Source organism: Salvelinus namaycush, chromosome 38 (assembly GCF_016432855.1).
Source record: "Salvelinus namaycush isolate Seneca chromosome 38, SaNama_1.0, whole genome shotgun sequence".
Taxonomy (NCBI): domain Eukaryota; kingdom Metazoa; phylum Chordata; class Actinopteri; order Salmoniformes; family Salmonidae; genus Salvelinus; species Salvelinus namaycush.
Genome location: NC_052344.1, coordinates 1,884,986 through 1,904,967, shown reverse-complemented (window position 1 = coordinate 1,904,967; position 19,982 = coordinate 1,884,986). Strand labels below are relative to the sequence as shown.

Sequence of the window (19,982 nt, the reverse complement as noted above, 5' to 3'; positions counted from 1 at the left end):
GACCATGTCATTCCCCGGGGGTGCGTATACATTAAATAATGTAACTTCCTTGTTATCCAGTTTACATTTAACAAGTATAAATCTACCCTCCTTGTCTTTTATTTCGGATATAAACTCAAAATAAACTGAATTTGGGATCAAGATTGCAATGCCACTTCTACCCATTTTGTAAGAAGAAGAAAAGGGTATTCCTATATCCCATTTTCCTGAGTTTCTCGTGTTCAGGTGTGGATAAGTGAGTTTCCTGACAGAATAGTATGTCAACTCTCTCCTGTTTCATCTTTGTTATTACCCTACTTCTCTTGATGGCACTCCTCAGTCCGTTTACATTGAGACTTATGACCTTAAATTCCCGATGATGCATCGATGTAAATAGAAAAACCTGTGCACCATAACTGGCTGCTTAACTCGAGCCTAAAATGTGAACCAAAGTGGGAAAATACTTTGCTATTTGAACTCCCATGTCAGAGGACTGTCTCTTGCCTCTGGAGTTTGAGGGTTTGAGGGGATGAGCCTGTCCGCTGGAGGGGCCCCTCGTTCAGATATGAAAATGCGTAACGCAGTCGCAAACAAGACCTGTTGGAACCGAAAATGTAAAAGCTACCTATTTCATCGCTTTTACACATCGGTTAATTACAAGTGAAAACTATATACAGTAGGTCATGTGTAAATATCATGCATCCTCTCCTTGATATGCCCTTCTGTCACCCTGTTGTCAGTGTCATTAATCATTAGCTAATAGATATGTTATTAACGTGACCATACATAATGTGTCCATAAAGAACACATACCTTTGGCTCATCACCCTTGCTCAGCATTGGGGGAAAATAGGGGAAAATTTTACCTATTGCAATGTCAACCGTAACAACCCAATATGTCTTACCAGCTCGCGGTAACTCTTAAGTCTGTTAAATCCGATTCAGTGTCTTCTATCTTCTTGGTGGAAATGCCTGAGTCTCTCTCGCATGTGAATGTCCTCTCGCCGAGGTGATTTCCCCCTTTTTCCATGACTCTGCTCGCCGACAACGATCCATGGGAGGGCCTGCTCAAGTCTTTCCACCGGTGAAGACGCCTTTCTCCTGGCGGTGTACTCCACTGGGATGCCCCTCGACTTCAGGTCCTCAGCCGCCTCGTCTGCATGCTCGTATGTAACCGGGCCATTATCCAGAAATACCCACATTTTTGCCGGGAATGGCGTTCGGAAGAGAATATCTTTCTCTTTAAGTGCTTTCTTAATGGGGGCTGTATTCCTTCCTTCTTTTCAGTATCTCTCCCGCGTAGTCCTGATCAAAGAACACTCGTTGGCCTGGAAGTTAACAGGCTGTTCCCAGGCTGCATGTAAGACCTTCTCTTTGACTGAGAATTTTAGGAACCGTACTCCTATGGATCTTGGTGGGGCGCCGCTGGGGAGTTTTGAGGCCAGAGCTCAGTGTGCTCTCTCGATTCCCAGGTCAGTGTCGTCTTCAAGTATTTCTTTGAATAGACCCTCCAGGAATTTGGGCATAGAGTCTTTTTCTGCGCCCTCTGCCACGGAATAAAGTCTAATGGTGTTTCGACGTGAAAAACCTTAGAGTTCTGTCACTTTTGCCTGTAGTGCTTGATTGCTTTTCAAATACTTTTCAAGTATTTCCTTGACTGCAGTGTTCCATGTGTTCGTTTCCGCAATGCGCTGTTATGCATCCCCCTTTCTTGTAGATATGCTGTGCAGTTCTTATTTGTTTTATTCGAGTTTCTGGTTAATGTCCTTCTTGAACTCATTCAGTTATTTTCTAACATCTTCTCGAAGTTCCTCTCGTAAGCCTGTGAGCGCCTCGCTCAATTCCTCCTATATCACCTCACGAAATGAGGGTTCTTTTGCAGCTGCTAGCTTATTTGCGCTAGCATTGGCCATCTCTGTTTTGTCGATGATTATACAGTGGCAAGAAAAAGTATGTGAACCCTTTGGAATTATCTGGATTTCTGCATAAATTGGTCATAAAATTAGATCTGATCTTCATCTAAATCACAACAACAGACAAACACAGTGAGCTTAAACTAATAACACACACATTATTGTATTTTTCTTGTCTATATTGAATGCATCATTTAAACATTCACAGTGTAGGTTGGAAAAAGTTTGTGAACCCCTAGGCTAATTATTTCTCCAAAAGCTAATTGGAGTCAGGAGTCAGCTAACCTGGAGTACAATCATTGAAACGAGATTGGAGATGTTGGTTAGAGCTGCCCTGCCCTATAGAAAACACTCACAAATTTAAGTTTGCTATTCACAATAAGCATTGCCTGATGTGAACCATGCCTCGATCAAAAGAGATCTCAGAAGATTAAGATGAAGAATTGTTGACGTGCATAAAGTTGGAAAGGGTTGCAAAAGTATCTTTAAAAGCCTTGATGTTCATCAGTCCATGGTAAGACAAATTGTCTATAAATAGAGAAAGTTCAACACTGTTGCTACTCTCCCTTGGAGTGGCCATCCTGCAAAGATGACTGCAAGAGCACAGCGCAGAATGCTCAATGAGGTTAAGAAGAATCCTAGAGTGTCAGCTAAAGACTCACAGAAATCTATGGAACATGCTAACATCTCTGTTGACGAGTCTACGGTACGTAAAACACTCAACAAGAGTGGTATTCATTGGAGGACACAACGGAAGAAGCCACTGCTGTCAAAAGAGCATCTGGATGTTCCACAGCGATGCTGGCAAAATATTCTGTAGACAGATGAAACACAGATGAAACTAAAGTTGAGTTGTTTGGAAGGAACACAAAACACTATGTGTGGAGAAATCAGGCACAGTACACCAACATCAAAACCTCATGCCAACTGTAAAGTATGGTGAAGGGAGCATCATGGTTTGGAGCTGCTTTACTGCCTCAGGGCCTGGACAGCTTGCTGTCATTGACATAAAAATAAATTCCCAAGTTTATCAAGACATTTTGCAGGAGAATGTTAGGCTATCTGACAATTGAAGTTCTTCAGATGTTGGGTGATGCAACAGGACAACGATCCAAAAGCCAGAAGTAAATCAACAACAGAATGGCTTCAACAGAATGAAATATGCCTTCTGGAGTGACCCAGTCAGAGTCCTGACCTCAACCCGAATGAGAAGCTGTGGCATGACCTCAAGAAAGCGGTCCACACCAGACAGCCCAAGAATATTGCTGAACTGAAACAGTTTTGTAAAGATGAATGGTCCAAAATTCCTCCTGGCCGTTGTGCAGGTCTGATCCGCAACTACAGAAAACGTTTGGTTGAGGTTATTGCTACCAAAAGAGGGTCAACCAGTTATTAAATCCAAGGGTTCACATACTTTTCCCACCCTGCACTGTGAATGTTTACACGGTGTGTTCAATAAAGATATGAAAACGTATAATTATTTGTGTGCTATTAGTTTAAGCAGACTATGTTTGTCTATTGTGGTGACTTAGATGAAGATCAGATCACATTTTATGACCAATTTATGCAGAAGTCCAGGTAATTCCAAAGGGTTCACATACTTTTTCTTGCCACTGTATCTTCCGCTGTCTTGTTACGGGCTACTGTTGCAGCTCCACAACCTTTTCCTATTTTCCCCTTTTCCATTTTGTGTAAATTAGTATAAGGCTCAGAGTAAATACTTGAATTTAGGGGGGAAATACCAAACCGATGTGCTGTACAAAAAACTAGACAGCCATTTCCTAAGTTGCGTGCCCGAAAGTCTCACACTCATTCTTATGTTTAATAAATGTATTGTATAGAGTGTGTTATGGGCTCGCAATGATGGTAAAAACAACATTTGAGAGTGCGCTGACCCTGGTGCTATAGGGGGTACGCAGCTGGAGGTTGAATGTTTGAAGGGTATGGGACTATAAAAGATTGGGAACCACTGGTCTAGATTATCAGGCAATTGTTATGTGGACTGTGCAATGCCATAAGGACTGCATTTTCACCTTAGCATGACATGTTTTCAAAGATGAACCAGGCTTTTAGTCATCTCTCGCTCTCTCGCTCTCTCGCTCTCTCTCGCTCTCTCTCTCGCCAATGTAAAATATCAGAGAGCACCCACAATATGAGCAGAGAGACATCAGGGGCCACACACACACACACACACACACACACACAAATACACACACAGTAAAACGCACACACATCACAGCCCAGTGCCCCGGTCACCCTGGCTGGCACTCAGGTATTCATAGAAAATTCCAGCATTGGAACATGTACTGTATAATGACACTGTCTAATTATGTTGTTACAGTATGTTCCGGCTGCTAGTATTGTACAATGTACAGGATGTTTATGTTTACGTCTCAAATGGCACCCTATTCCCTATGTAGGGCTTTGGTCAAAAGTAGTGCACTATAGGGTATACAGTGCCATTTGGGATGCAGAGTAGGCTATGTTATCCTGATTATTAACAAAGTGATGAATTAAATAAAAAAACTAAAGACATTCTAGTCTACCCATATATAATTACTGTGATTTGAACTAGGACATTCAGCTAGAAACAACCCACTTGACTTTCTCAAACATGATAATGAATGTGTTTGGAGGCTTAATTTGGGAGGTCCTCTGTAGCAGACTGTAACTACAGCACCGGAGACAAGCGGGTCTATCTTGCTGGATGCAACACCATACAAAAGTATTTCTTCTGAAATCTCCAAGTGCAGCAGAGAACAAATTCTACCTGACTAAGCTGATATGCATGGATGGATTGCATTTCTCATGGACCTCAGGATCATTTAGAATCAAAGTGAATTAGTGAGGTCCTGTTTGAACATTATAGTGTGCTCCAGGGGGAAGTTTAGGTGCAGAGCTAGTATTATCTTCTCCGCCCCCAGTCCTAGCCTTAACCATTAGTGGGGAAAATACTAAACAGACCCAAGGTCAGTGACTAGGGACAACTTCACCAAACACCAATATTACTGTAGCTGTAATACTATTCCTCTCTAATGGCCTGGCTCTGTTTTAACCATGGCTCATCACCTGCTGTTTAGTAGGTTTGCATAGTAAATCTCACCCACCAGGAAGTGTCCTCAGTGGGCCTGCGTAGCTTAGCGGGCGACACGCTGAGTTCAGAGGCACTTCGCCATCCAGCCAGACCCAATAAAGAGGAAGTCATCACGTCTAGGCAGATCAAAGGGATAGCAGAGAGTAGCAGAGAGAGAAGGTCAGGTTGGTCTAAGCCTGCGTCGCCAATGGCACCCTTTTGCCTATATAGTGCACTACTTTTGACCAGGCTCTGGTCAAAAGTAGTGCACTCTGTAGGAAATAGGGTGCCATTTGGGATGCATCCTGTCACAGACGGATGCGCGAGGTAGCATCAGGAGAGGCTCCCTACTAAGTGGTGTATTACCAGAACAGAAGCACCACAGGGAGGGTGAGAATTGCATCCCAAATGACAACCTATTGCCTTCATAGTGCATCTAATATGGGCCATGGTCAAAGGAGTGCACTGTATTGGGAATAGCCATCCATTTGGGACACAGCCTGGGTCTGGGTTTCATACAGAACAGATAAGCCCAGGACAGAACCCTGTCTTTGCACCAAAAGACACAACCCGAAAACTAATAACAAAACTTCAGGAAGGAGTCTGTAAAATCTGAAGATTGTGACCTGAGAAGGTTTGAGAGCAGAGTTAATGTACTGGAATAGGGAGACATAGAGTTTTCAAACTCTAACACAAACTTTTAGGAAGAGAATACAAGAAGAGCTTTGGTCACACTTTCAGAATAACAAAATGCTAATTGAATGACTAATACCTGATTTTTGAATGAACTATATAGGCCTATTTCTGTATGGACGATACTTATGTGATCAAGCTTCTTCCCGTCAATACTCAGAATAAATGTGCTGTGATCATGCTATTACAGGGGAATGCCATCAGTCATGGGTTGCAGCTTAAGCTACTCATTCACAACAGGGTTTATCTTTTCTACCATACCCCTGTTTATTCATCCCTAGTCATTTCTACCCTTATCAACAGACTGTACATTTGGCGCTTGGAAAAACCAATCAGAAAAAAGTGAGGGAGTTAAAAACATATGTAGGCCACACCTCCTGCCCTGTCTCCTGGCTGGAATTAATGCAGCGAGCGCTGGGTGAGTGTGCCTCGTGCCAAGGCGCGGCCAGGCCCGCTGTACCTGATCCACTGCCAGCATAGTGCGGGCACCGTGCCAACCACTCTCTCTCCCTTCCCCTCTCTCTCTCTCTCTCTGGCTCTCATTCCAACTATCTATTCATGCACTGCTTTCCATTTAAAACAGGCTTAGAATTTTAAATGCTTAAGTCCTGATGTGGGAAGAGAGAGGGGGAGGGTGGAATTGATGTAGTGGAAAATAGTATTCAGACTCAGTGCTTGTCTGTTAGAATAACTAAGCATAACTCTGAGTTCTGGGTCTTTCAGATCACTGAAGTATGTAAGAGAGTAAGGCCCATAGAAATATAATACTTTTTCTAATAGGGATTCTATATTTATGGTAAGGCAGTATGTGGGCCCAGTTCATAGCGTCTTTGAATGGTTTGTAGGCCAATGCTAACCAAGAGATAGGCCTATAAACCACTCAAAGATGCTATGGCCCACACACTGCCTTATAGTAGAAATACAATCCCTACTATAAAAATATATATAATATTTCGAATATAGGGCATTAATTAATTAGATATAATGAATCAGGTCGTAATTTCATGGTAATTAATGCATAGTGGCTCATACCCTAAAAACAAAAATGTACAGCACTTCTCTTCTGCTATTCGACCATCGCTGGCGCTGTCCAGTAGACGCATGGTGCTGATATGCAGTCGGGGCGCTGTCCAGTAGAAGTGGGGCTGAACTTCGAGTTATGGCTGGCTTGGACACAGTTGCCATGGGATTTCTTCCCAATAAATGATATGTTTAGGCACTATCAATCAAGTAACGGCCTCTGACATTCTTGATATGTTTCTACACTATAGGACATAAACTATGTTGAGTAGAGATGAAACAATGTTGTGTTTGATATGTATGTGTGTGATTTTGATTATTTCCAGGAAATGCATTAACAGATACAGCCTGTACTCTAGCCTAAAAATCAACACACACACACGCGCCACCTGTGAGCATCCCAGTATGTGAGTTTAGAGAGGGCTGCTTGCTGTATGTCCTGTACATACAACAAGAACCACGTTATTAGATGGTTATTGGTGATAGATTTTTGATGTAGTTTTATTTTTCCGAACATTATTTTATTCCGGCGATATAACGCATATTCTAGTCTCACAATCGTTTGGAGGGAATTGACGACGCATCCTGCGCTCACTCTCTACTTCTCTCACACTCTCTCTCGTTATTTCTCTCTCCATCCTCCGTTTCATTCTACCAGTATAGAATAACGGTGCGCATGATGGTGATCATCTACAAGTTTGGGTTTGAGGACAGTCGATAGTGACGTGTGATCTCTAAGGACTTTCTTTCTAGGGTAGATCCCATATGCTATTCTTTATCAGTTTTAAAAGGACATTGTTGACGAACTACATATGTCCAGTGTTTTTCTTTACCTGGGAGCCTAAACGATTCACACATCCTCTACCACAGTTGAATTAGAGGAGCTTTACGACGTTGCGGTACACGTGATTGCATCTTTCAATCCTTTATAGCAATCATAAGGGAGATCATACTGCGATTTCAGGATGCCAAACCTATCCTCCTGATTCTCCTGAACTAGCCTGTTACTTCTACAAATATCACTAAGAAGTGGGTTCTCTTTGGAATACGAAACATTTAATTGCGTCACATGTGAGTTCCCAAGCGTTCCAAGACACCTTTTTTTCGTCAGCTGTGAACCTCAAGAAGATGCTACATTTTTTACGCACCGGCTGCATAGCCATATGAGAGCTTTTACAATGAGAGGTTCGTTCTCAACATGTTTTTTCCAAGGATTACACGTGGAGAGAGGCGCGTCGTAAGAGGAAGACCTGGCTGGTGAAATTACTTTTGATTTTTGTGAGAGGGTATCGCTCTGTTCAATGGCTCCGGCTTTGAGGTTGAATAAACGTAAGGATGCCAGCCCCTGGCCAAGGATGTCTTCAACTTTCTGGGCTGTGATACTGTTGACCAGTCTCTTAATCATCTACTGCGGTAAGTCCTCTAGCTCTGGCTCGTTTTCCCTGGTCATATTGGTTCATATTGAGAGAGTGCTGCTGCCGTAGACTATAGGGTTACCGTGGTGTCACTGTCTACTGCTTTGGCATGAAAATTATGCGACAGCAATATCGGAAATCACTTCAAGGGTTATTGGTTTTGCCATTGCAGTCGAACTAATATCGTTTCAAAAGTAGGCTATTGGATAACAGTTCCGATCTCATGCAAGAACGCGCCCACGCACGTATGCACAATTACACACACGCACACACACACACACACACACACACACACACACACACACACACACACACACACACACACACACACACACACACACACACACACACACACAGGCAACTAATAATTTCCTTATAAGGACACAGTTTATAATAGGAGTAGCACACTCACTCTGTTGGATGTGTGGTATTGTCAAGTTGGCTGCTTACTTCATTACCATCATCCTGTGGAAAGGGCAATCATGCATCAAACACTGTTTGTGCTATTAGATCATTGCCGTATTTCACCTGGTTGCAGCTGGATTGCACTGGACTGTGATACACTCATTAGGTGGAAGCTTCTTCATCATCATCACATTTAAATGAAGAAAATACCATGAATGAAAAATCTACATTTTATCTCATCTTTATTTAGCCCACCCAGGTTAGTCTCGTTGAGATGAAATGTCATCTAAGAGAGAGACATTCTTGGCCCGGACCTAACTCATATGTGTATTCTGACCATGAAAGGATAGCATGCAATGCCAGTCTGAGTCACTTGAGAGTGATCTCCAGCTGACACTATGGGTTATGTGTGAAAGCGTATGGGAAAGGAAGCATTCGTTGTGCATTAACCACGATAAGCGTATTACAAGCTAAGCCATTTTATTAGCACTTTAAGCTAATGACTAGGGGCACATTTACCACACAAACAGATCCCTCCTTTTCGCTAGAATTTCATTGAACATACTTGTAATTTAGCAGAGCTTCTTATCCAGAGCGAGGTACAGTAGTGAGTGCATACATTTTCCTCCTGGGACCCGATGGGAATTGACCAACAACCCTGGCATTGCGAGAGCCATGCTCTACCTACTGAGCTACATGGGACTCATTTCCTCTCCTCTTCCAGGGTCTTAGGTTCATTATAGGCTGCAGCAAAAGTCGAGGAGGGAATTGAATCCGCTTTTTCATTTTCTTCTCTTTTGTCTTGAGAATGAACGGCCTGTGTGTTTCGATCACACAGAGACTGTGGCTGTTTAATCATTGGCCAGTGTTTCTCTGGATGTCTCAGATCAATGTGTGTCTGTGTGTGTAAGTGTGTGTGTGTGTAGAAACTCTTCCTCGGTGGAAACCTAACGTAGCAGGTGTAAAAGACAAGCCTGAAACTAGATTCCCCACATATTCTGGTATTGACGAGACGGAAGAAAAATGTAGAGGGTGGTTCTCTTTTGCAATGTTGGCTGTTTGCTCTGGTCAGCAGTCTACAGAGCCATACTGATCCTCCCTACTGTTAAACAGCTGTTTGTCTCTAACTTGATTTTACACCTGTTTCCTGTGTCCCTTTCCTTGATGATTTCTTCTTTGCCCCACTTTCTCCTCTCTGTCTTTTCCCTTTTATCCTGACCTACCTGTTTTTGTACATTTCTTCCCTCCTGGCGTGTCTTTTCGACCATGGTCTGACTCCTTCCGCTGTCCCTTTCCTTGTCCTGGCTTGTCCCTCTTGTCTGTCCTTACCCGTTTCCTGTCCAGTCCTGTCCCTCTCGTCCTAGGCTGCCTCTACTGTACTCTCCTGTCTACCTTCGCCTGTCTCTCCTGCACTCTTCCCCCTATCCAAAATGGCTTCTGAAGCAGTGCCCTGACCTACTTGTGGTCTCTGACATGAATCTCAGAACCTGACTGGACTGGCTTACCAACAGATGGCATGCTTCTCTTCTGTGAGTCAGAGAACAGAAATATAGCCAGAGCTGATCCATAATTGTTATGCTGGGTATGAGATGAAAGTACAGCCTGTGTGTGATTACATCAGCTGGATGAGAGGGTTTGGACTAGGGCTGGGCGGTGTACTGTATTTTACCGGTAGTGATGCACGGACCGGTATGGGTTTTTACTTCACCTTCTATAACGATATTTCAGTGTTTGGTTTGTTAAATGTGATACGCCACACTGGCACGTGTAATGTCCGTTTTTTTAGTTGACTCCGTTTGCTACTCGAGGCGTCTCTCTCTCTCTTTCCTCCTGCATGTCGCTTCCCCATCCGCTTCCCACACCAAGCCCTGCCCCGTCACTCAAGTTGTTGCTCAACCAAACAACCACGGAGTCACGAGCACTTGCCATGCCGTCACACTGTATGCATGGTCAGATGCAACAAGATGTTAACAACAACATGGATTTCCACTTTGGTTCTTAATATAAATCCACAAGCGGTCTATATTTACACAATTAGTTTGTGTATCTTATTGTCTGCAAACAGCTAGTTTGTCTTTTCTTAGCAAGTTGTGAGTAAAATAAATTGTGTTAGCCGCTAATGTAAGTAAGCTGGCTAGCTAGCTTGCTAAATGTACAAATAGTCAAAGCAAACGTAGCTAGCTCATACAGCCTGATACCAGTTCTGGTGTAGGCAAAGATCACCATGTTGTTTGTGCAATGGTATCTTCTAAATCAGAGCGGAATAGGCAAAGCATAAATATGTTAGCTTGTGCTAGCTACATGAAATAAGAGAAAACATGTCATCTAACATCTAATTAGGGTCCTCTGGGAAACACTGACCAACACTTTGGTTCCTACTCTTTCACAATAGTTCCTCCCTGGCTTGGTCATTCATTGTCATGTCAAATAACAATATATTCAAAGTGCTGCCCACTCCACTGAGTATACAAACCATTAGGGACACCTGCTATTTCCATGGCATATACTGACCAGGTGAATCCAGGTGAAAGCTATGATCCCTTATTGATGTCACCTATTAAATCTACTTCAATCAATGTAGATGAAGGTGAGGGGACAGGTTAAAGAAGGACTTTTAAGCCTGGAGACAATTGAGACATGGATTGTGTATGTGTGCCATTCAGAGGGTGAATGGGCAAGACAAAATATGTATGTGCGTTTGAACGGGGTATGGTAGTAGGTGCCAGGCGCACCGGCTTGAGTTTGTCAAGAACTGCAATGCTACTGGGTTTTTCCACGCTCAACAGTTTCCTGTGTGTATCAAGAATGGTGCACCACCCAAAGGACATATAGTCAGCTTGACACAACTGTGGGAAGCATTGGAGTGCCAGCATCTCTGCGGAATGCTTTTGACACCTTGTAGAGTCCATACCCTGGTGAATTGAGGCTGTTCTGAGTGCAAAAGGGGGTGCAACTCAATATTAGGAAGGTGTCCAAATTTTTGGGACACTTAGTGTATTTTCCAGCTATAGAGTTAGAATAAGCCTTCTATTTCCATGATTCCAACAGTTCACCATTTAATTAGGCCTAGATATTTTGCCCATATCATGCACAGTGGCACAGTGTGGAAATGCTAACAAATGAGTGCAGGAAATGACAGAATTCATGAAATTGTTGTTGTTGGAGTTGGATTGAACAAAATAAAACAATCAGAATGGAGAAAGACCCATTGAAATTGCTTTTAATTTGTGTGGCCACCCTAGGGTCATGAACTACTATCACGCTCGTCATAATAACTGGACCAAAGCGCAGCGTGATCTGGGTTCCACATCTTTTTATTACTAGGTGAAACTCACAGCAAAACAAAACAATAAATAGCAAAACGAAATATGAAGCTATTATAGTGCTCACAGGCAACTATACATAGTCAAGATCCCACAAAGCGCAAAGGGGAAATGGCTGCCTAAATTTGATCCCCATTCAGAGACAACGACAAACCGCTGCCTCTGATTCGGGAACCATACCAGGCCAACATAGAAACATAATCACCTAGATGACCCACCCTAGTCACACCCCGACCTAACCAACATAGAAAATAAAAAGCTCTCTATGGTCAGGGCGTGACAACTACTCATGAAGCATATTTAGAACTTTTACTATTCAAAAACATAAAATACCATCAAATACCGTCACACTGTAAAGAATGTTACATATATATATAATGATATGATATTTAAGCCATATCGCCTAGTCCCCAGGCATTATAAGACTTCATATAATGTTTGTCAGGAAATGGCAGCATTAAAATAAGGACAATCTAGCCATATATAGCTTGGAAAATAACTGGCAAAATGTTTTAAGGCGGTACTTGTTTCTGAAAATCCTGTTACTGAAGGCATATCTATAATCCGTAACTCCTTGTATAATCCTTGTATAATCCCGATTGTACAATCCCGATTGTATAATGTGTGGCTATCTGTATAGAAACCATCTGAGCCCCCCCAAAAAATCCAAACTGGGACCTATAACACAGCGGAGTTATAGGTGCCGGTTTGGAGAAAAGTTTGTCTCAGTCGGGTCCTACACAGATATCCACACATTATACATTCCGGATGGACGGACAAGGAGTTACAGATTATAGATATGCTTTCAATAACAGGATTTTTAGAAACAATTACCCCCTAAAACAATTAGCCAATTATTTTCCAGGCTCATCATTTGTCACGGCTGTCGTAGGGAGGAGACCAAGCCGCAGCGTGATCAGCGTACATTCTTCTTTATCTAAAGAATGAACACTGAACAAAACGAAGCTAATATGGATAGTGCAGACAGGCAACTAAACATAGAATAAGAACCCACAAAACCAAAAGGGAAAATGGCAACCTAAATATGATCCCCAATCAGAGACAACGATAAACAGCTGCCTCTGATTGGGAACCAATTCAGGTCACCATAGACATACATATGCCTAAACTTACAAACACCCTAGACATACAAAAAACCCTAGACAATACAAAACAAGCATACTCACCCTCGTCACACCCTGACCTAACCAAAATAATAAAGAAAACATAGATAACTAAGGTCAGGGCATGACAGTACCCCAACCCCCCCCCCCCCCCCCCCCAAAGGTGCAGACTCCCGACCGCAAACCTGAACTAATAGGGGAGGGTCCGGGTGGGCATCTACCCTCGGTGGTGGCTCTGGTTCTGGACACCGCCCCCCCCCCCCCCCCTCTTTACACTGATCCCTCCGCCTTTGTAAATCCGGACCGTGGATCATCGCCGGAGGCTCTGGACTGCGGATCATCGACCGTCGCTGGAGACCCCGGGCTGGGGACCGTCGCTGGAGGCCCCGGACTGGGGATCGTCGCTGGAGGCCCCGGACTGGGGATCGTCGCTGGAGGCTCCGGATTGAGGATCGTCGCTGGAAGCTCCGGACTGTGGCCCGTCGTTGGAGGTTCCGGACTGTGGCCCGTCGTTGGAGGTTCCGGACTGTGGCCCGTCGTTGGAGGTTCCGGACTGTGGCCCGTAGTTGGAGGTTCCGGACTGTGGCCCGTCATTGGAGGTTCCGGACTGTGGCCCGTCGTTGGAGGTTCCGGACTATGAAACGTCGCCGGAAGCTCTGGACTGGGTACTGTTGCCGGAAGCTCTGGACTGGGTACTGTCGCCAGAAGCTCTGGACTGGGTACTGTCGCCGGAAGCTCTGGACTGGGTACTGTCGCCGGAAGCTCTGGACTATGGAAGCGCACTGGAAGCCTGATGCGTGGTGCTGGAACTGGTGGTACCGGGCTGAGGACATGCACCTCAGGGCGAGTGCAGGGAAGAGGCACAGGCCGTACTGGACTGTGGAAGTGCACTGGAGGCCTGATGCGTGGTGCCGGAACTGGTGGTACCGGGCTGAGGACACGCACCTCAGGGCGAGTGCGGGGAGGAGGAACAGGACGTACCGGACTCTGGAGGCGCACTGGAGGCCTGGTGCGTGTGTCCAGGGTCCTGCTCCATCCAGTATCTCCTCCCAGGTCCATTTCCCCATTAAACGCTGCTCCTCCTTTTCACGCTGCTTGGCATCATTGTAGCCATCTAGGACATCCATGAGAGGTATCCAACAGTATATAGGGCTAAGGAGAATCTAGTCTATGTTGTGATAAGCATATATTACAGAGCAATGTCATCTGACTTTGTGTATTATTGACCATAAACACACACACACACACACACCAGTGCATGCTCCGCGTGACACCTATTTTCTCACGAGTGTGACCGTAAGCGGCTGAGAGGAAATAAATGGAAGGTCTGTGATTATGACTGTGACTCATATGGTAAATGTCTCTCAAAATTAACATCTCACTGTGAGATCTGCACAAACACAGCTGAGAGAGAGAGAGAGAGAGAGAGAGAGAGAGAGAGAGAGAGAGAGAGAGAGAGAGAGAGAGAGAGAGAGAGAGAGAGAGAGAGAGAGAGACACACACAAGGCTGCACACTAGAGATGACACTTCAGCTTAATTCACCAACAGCATGTCAAAGACTGGGGTTAGTTCATTCCCATGGATGTCCTGATTACGTTTAAAATATGTCCTTAGCCACTGATAATATTCATTGTTTTTAAGTGAACTACACACACATATATTTAGTTAAAGAGACAGTTTTTTTTTCAGTGCACTGTAGCTCCCTCCTCTGGATGTGACTCGAGATGCGTTTGTTGGTTTGTTCCAGTGATATTCATTTTTACTCATTCATTGGCTCTGCTTGTTGGCGTTGAATTGCTAACGATGAGGCCATAGAGATAAAAGTCGAAATGCCAATAACGTTAGCCCGGCGCTAGTTAGAACCATCGGAACGTGTGTGACTGGGGTCCTCTGTGGGGTTACTACATGAATATCAGTCAGATGGTTGTGAACGTGCAAAGTAGAACAAACGCTGGGCTATTAACAAGCTGTACTGGGAGGTTAGGTCGGGATGTTGATGCTGCTGGATCATTATCACTGCATGTATCTGAATGGGAAAAGTGTGTTTGTGTGTGTGTGTGTGTGTGTGTGTGTGTGTGTGTGTGTGTGTGTGTGTGTGTGTGTGTGTGTGTGTGTGCTGTTTCAGTGTGTTGTGTGGGAGTCAGTCTATAAGTAAGATCTCAGGAGCATATTGTTTCTCAGGGTGCTTATGCTGATCGTGAGAGAGATCAGAGAGGGAGAAGGTGGGTGAAGGGAAGCCTGTACAGTTTGTCCCTTCTCCCCTTCTGCACCTCCCACCCCCAGGGTCAAATCCAGCAGTAGCAGATGAATCATGCCTGGTCCTGATGTAACACCTGCTGTCAGAGATAGGCCGACAGCACCACCAGCCCCTATAACACACCACTATGAGTCACTACCGCCCCACACATCTTCAGTAGTCATTACAGCCCACCACACATCCCCGTTCACTTTAGACACCCACTGACTCACACCCACATTCTCAGCATGCACGTCACTCAGCACACTGCATACCCGGCTCACTCCGAACACCAGCACACACACCCACAGATATCCCACTGTCTTAGATGGAGCATCTTCTAATGCTCTCTGTTCTGTTTGTTTATCTACATGTCTCAGTCTGCTTGCTCTACCTGAATCAATAATATTGTACTGGCCTTCGAACGCTGCATGGGGAACACAGCCTTCTGTATCCTGCTGTAGCCTAAGCACTGTAGACTCAGCACTATAGACTCAGCCCTCAGGGCGTTCATGGGGAAAACCCAATATGATATCATCTGATAACCCAAGCCCCTGATACCTAGCCTGAGAAACTTGCCTGAGACGTCAATGTGTTTGGAATCTCTGCAGCAAGATGACAAGGAACTGCCCTCAAAATCCAAGCAGCACCAGTAGGTAAACAAGCCTGCATTTGAACATCGTATTCTATTTCTGACATTGCACGAAGGGCATTTTTCTGGGTATAGAAATTGAGCCACTGTCCACATGTACATCTATAACTATCAAACTTGTTGAGGTTTTCACCAACAGAAAGGAGATAGAAAGAACATAATGCATCTCTGTGTGGAAAATGGAGCTACTTTACCGAATGGTGTGACCATGGGTGTCATATAGGATGTGGAGGAAGTTCCTCAACTCTGTGGTGTTCATGTATGTATCACAGATGGGCCAGAGAAATGTTGGCAGAAGATGAGTATTTTGTGACTCATAAAATATTGTTAAGTGATGAAATCCTAGTTGGTATATAATGTGTGAGCATCCATCACAGCAGTGTGGTAACAGAGTAATGCTTCTCACTGATGACATAGTAATCTACTGCTGATACTGTTCACGTCCATTAATAACTGATGATCCCTTTTATGATTTGTCTTTGATATTTATTAGCCTGGTGATATTGGTGGATGTGGCTCAAATACTGTATCTTTTTCCATTGCCTGTATTACCAGAGTACCACCGATGGAATCCAAGTCTGATCAAATCCCTTAACGATTATCTTTAACAAACTATCCCTTTGACGATCCTAAAATAAGTTCATGCGCATAATCAGATATGTCTTTGACATTGCTGGATGCAGCTCAAATATATCGGAATATTGATTGTTTCTAATTGCTTATAAATCCAGTCTTCTAGAGAAGTAATGATCCTGTTTCTTTGGTCCAGGATAAAAGTACAAACAAAATGAATTCAGAGAGACACCACAACATTCTATGTTGTTCTCTGTGTAATGGGAAAATCAATGACTATTGCCTTTTCAATCTGCTATTCCAATACCTCATACCTGGTAACACCTAGGACAAATAAAGACACGCTATTCAATTACAAGCCCAGTGTCCATCTTCTGCATATCACCATCGTATTTATTGGCTCCATCTGTTCCAGCAATTCATTTTGGAAACACACAGGAGAATAGCCTAATGAAATAAACCAGCATGACAATCCATCTCTGTCACCACGGTTGTTTATGTTTACAGATGACCACAACACACAAACACAAACAAACATAACAAATGGGAGGGGTTGAGGGTAGCTGAAGGATAAAAATAAATGAAAAAGATAACTAGTGTAAAATGTACCATGTCTGCAAAATGTATATAGTGTGTATAAGCTGGAAGTAGAAGCCTAAGTGTTGTTGCCCATTAGTTTACTCCAAATACATGAGGGTGGTAGGGTTAGGGGAAAATAATAAAGAATGAAAATATATTTAAGAAAATAAGAAATATATATATATATATATATATATGGGGATTGGAAATTATGCAGACGATTACATTGTGTTTTTTGAGAAAATCAAATCTGTTACACTATAAACTACCAGCTTGTCTGTTGAATGAGATAAAGAGATGGATATTGTTGACATTCATAGCTCTGTTTTCACAACTCGATCAGCAGTGAAACTGCAGCTTCTGAAAACTGCACATCCCCTACTGCCTGCGTAGGGTCACCACAAGAGAGGTTTGTTGACTAGATGACATGTTAACAGATCCTTGGGGCCTATAAAGGGCCTATAAAGGGGTGATAGTTGTGAAAGCAGTTCACATTAAGTTGCTTTCACAGGGTAGAGTGCTGGTATCTTGTGCTGTGTTCTCGCCAAACTAACATATCAGCTTGGGTTATGAATGACTACAATGGTTCAACGTCACTATTTTTGACGTATTCAATTGAGACCATGTTGTCTCTCGAAAGCCTCTGTCTCTCAATGTGAAAGCTGATGTAACTGACACCTGTATAGAAAAACAGAATGTAATATCAAACATACACGTACACTTGTATGTTTACCTTCTCAGAGATGTAACTGATAACGAATCAAAGCACATTTTATTAGTCGCGTGCGCCGTAAGTAACCGTTTCACCCACATGCGTCGTAAGTAACCGTTTCACTGTCGGTCTACACATGTTGTTCATGAAGCATGATATGAGTGAACAAACTAGCCTACATGTGTTTGTGTTTAGCTCTGGCATCAGTGAGTCTGTCATCAATTATAGAGATGATTCCTGGTTAAATGCTGCATGTCACTCGCATCATGAGTTGATATGAGTGTAATATATTTTTGATAGGCAGTAAAACAGCATGCATAATGCCTGGGTATTGACATTACACCCTGATGAGTTTAGTGCCTTCACTGTAACATACAAGTTTGATCATTGATAGGCATATAGAGTGATCGTTTAGTTACACAATGACTTATAACAACAGAAACACACAGGATCAAATACACCTGGGGTCCTGTCTGGACACTTGGAGAGAGAGCAAGAGAAAGTACGTTTGATTCGCTGAGGGAGAGTAAATCCATTCACAGAGGACGGTTAGAGCTACTTCTCTTTATTATTGAAAAAAAAGCAATCGCTTTGAAGAAGAAAAAAATGCCACAGTGGCGTTTTGAATTCCTGGAGGGCCCTAGCCCCGTCACAGACAGACAGCTCACGACAGCAAACGTCTGGAGCAGAGAGGAGACGCCAGCAAAGTGGATAGAGAGTGAGAGAGGGGTGGAGAGAGGGAGAGAGAGAGAGAGAGAGAGAGAGAGAGAGATAGATAGAGAGTTTACAGCAAAGAAAAAAAGAAAAAAAAACACATTAGAAAAATGAGACAAAAGCAGATGGATGAAAAGGTTCAGTCCGCTGACCCACAGATCCACAGTCTGTCTCGGGAATAAAGTGTGAGGTAATACAATGAAGAAGTCAGATGGAGACGGACACTAGCGGAGTGGAGACTTCAAGAAGGAGAGACAAATATTACATTAGACGAGACAGGACCATTCATCTCTGTGCCTGAGAGGTAGTTCATCTGCAGAATAAGGAACCGTGCCTGGTTGATGCATGTTGCTGGGGCACCTAATGGTGTTGAAGTCAACTCTAGTCAATCAATTGTCGCTGTCCTGCCACGGAGCCCCACACACGCGTAACACGATAACAGACCTATACTATGAAGTTTTAATACGTGCATTATCGTTATGACTGTCAGGGCTAATGTTAGGATCGTTGAGCTGAAGATATTATAACAGGTTGTGGCCCTGCGACATGTTTTAGTAGTTGAAACACAAGAGCTATAAATCCAGTGCACTGTATGGTAAATGCCATCTACTTACCATCTTCTATCTTCCATCTACATCTATCTATATGGCAGACGGACAGCAGCACTTCACCCACAGTCAGATATGAGCACGTGTTGAAATGTATGGCTCATTCTCAGGTCTGTGTAAAATGGGACAGTCTGTCTTCTCTTGGCAGTATGCCATACATTGCATTACCTGGACACTTGTCTCAACGGATTGTGTTACAGCAGCGATTACTGATGGACCCACAGGTGTTTTTTTAGGCTTGCATCAATCATAGGCCATTTCTGGACTGGAATCATTGGACTATATGGTATTTCTTTTATATTTAGCAATTTATGTGATCGATATGCACATCTCAGCATGCTCTCATTTGCGGTAGGTCTTACTGTTTGTTCTGACAATGTCATTTCGGAATGCAGAGTCGAGTATTGTAAGAAATGGCATTCCACACACATTCTGGATAACGTTATGTCGTGTTATGCGATATTATTGCGAGGAATAATGGAAAGGAAAAGAAAAAGGAAGACAGAGCGAGGAAGAAAGGGAGAGAGAGAAGAGAGAGATAAGAGAAGTGATAGAGGAGAGGGAAAAACAGATAGAGAAACAGAGAGAGAAGGGATAAGACACCCCTATAAGACATTTTCTGTAAGAGAGAACCAGGAAGTGAAGCCTGAAGGTATCCATTCAGCTGTAGCAGTGTAATTCCAGCTGATACTTTTCTACATGTGAAACATGGCTTGGTTAAGCCTGGCAGCTTCTGGATGGGGGAATCTCTCTCTCTCTCTCTCTCTCTCTCTCTCGCTTTCTCTGCCTCTCTTTCTCACTCCCTCTCTCTCTCTCTCTCTCCCCCCCCTCTCTCCCTCCTCTCTCATAACTCTTTCCCTCTGTCCTCCCTCTCTCTCCCTCTAACCCTGTCCCTAACCCTTAAGCATGTGATAAAGTGTTTAATTGTAACAGTGACACTGGCATGGCATGTGAGTTATCTACA

At 43.6% G+C, this 19,982-nt stretch overlaps 1 protein-coding gene across 1 annotated transcript in view; it reads left to right on the top strand.

The window, feature by feature from the left end:
- Positions 1–7,978: 7,978 nt before the first annotated feature.
- Positions 7,979–19,982, top strand: part of LOC120031779 (chemokine-like protein TAFA-5) — a 150,622-nt gene continuing 138,618 nt past the window's right edge. Inside the window, exon 1 of the mRNA XM_038977599.1 lies at positions 7,979–8,090. Within this exon, the coding sequence (XP_038833527.1) occupies positions 7,979–8,090 (112 nt within the window). The remainder of the gene's footprint in view (positions 8,091–19,982) is intronic.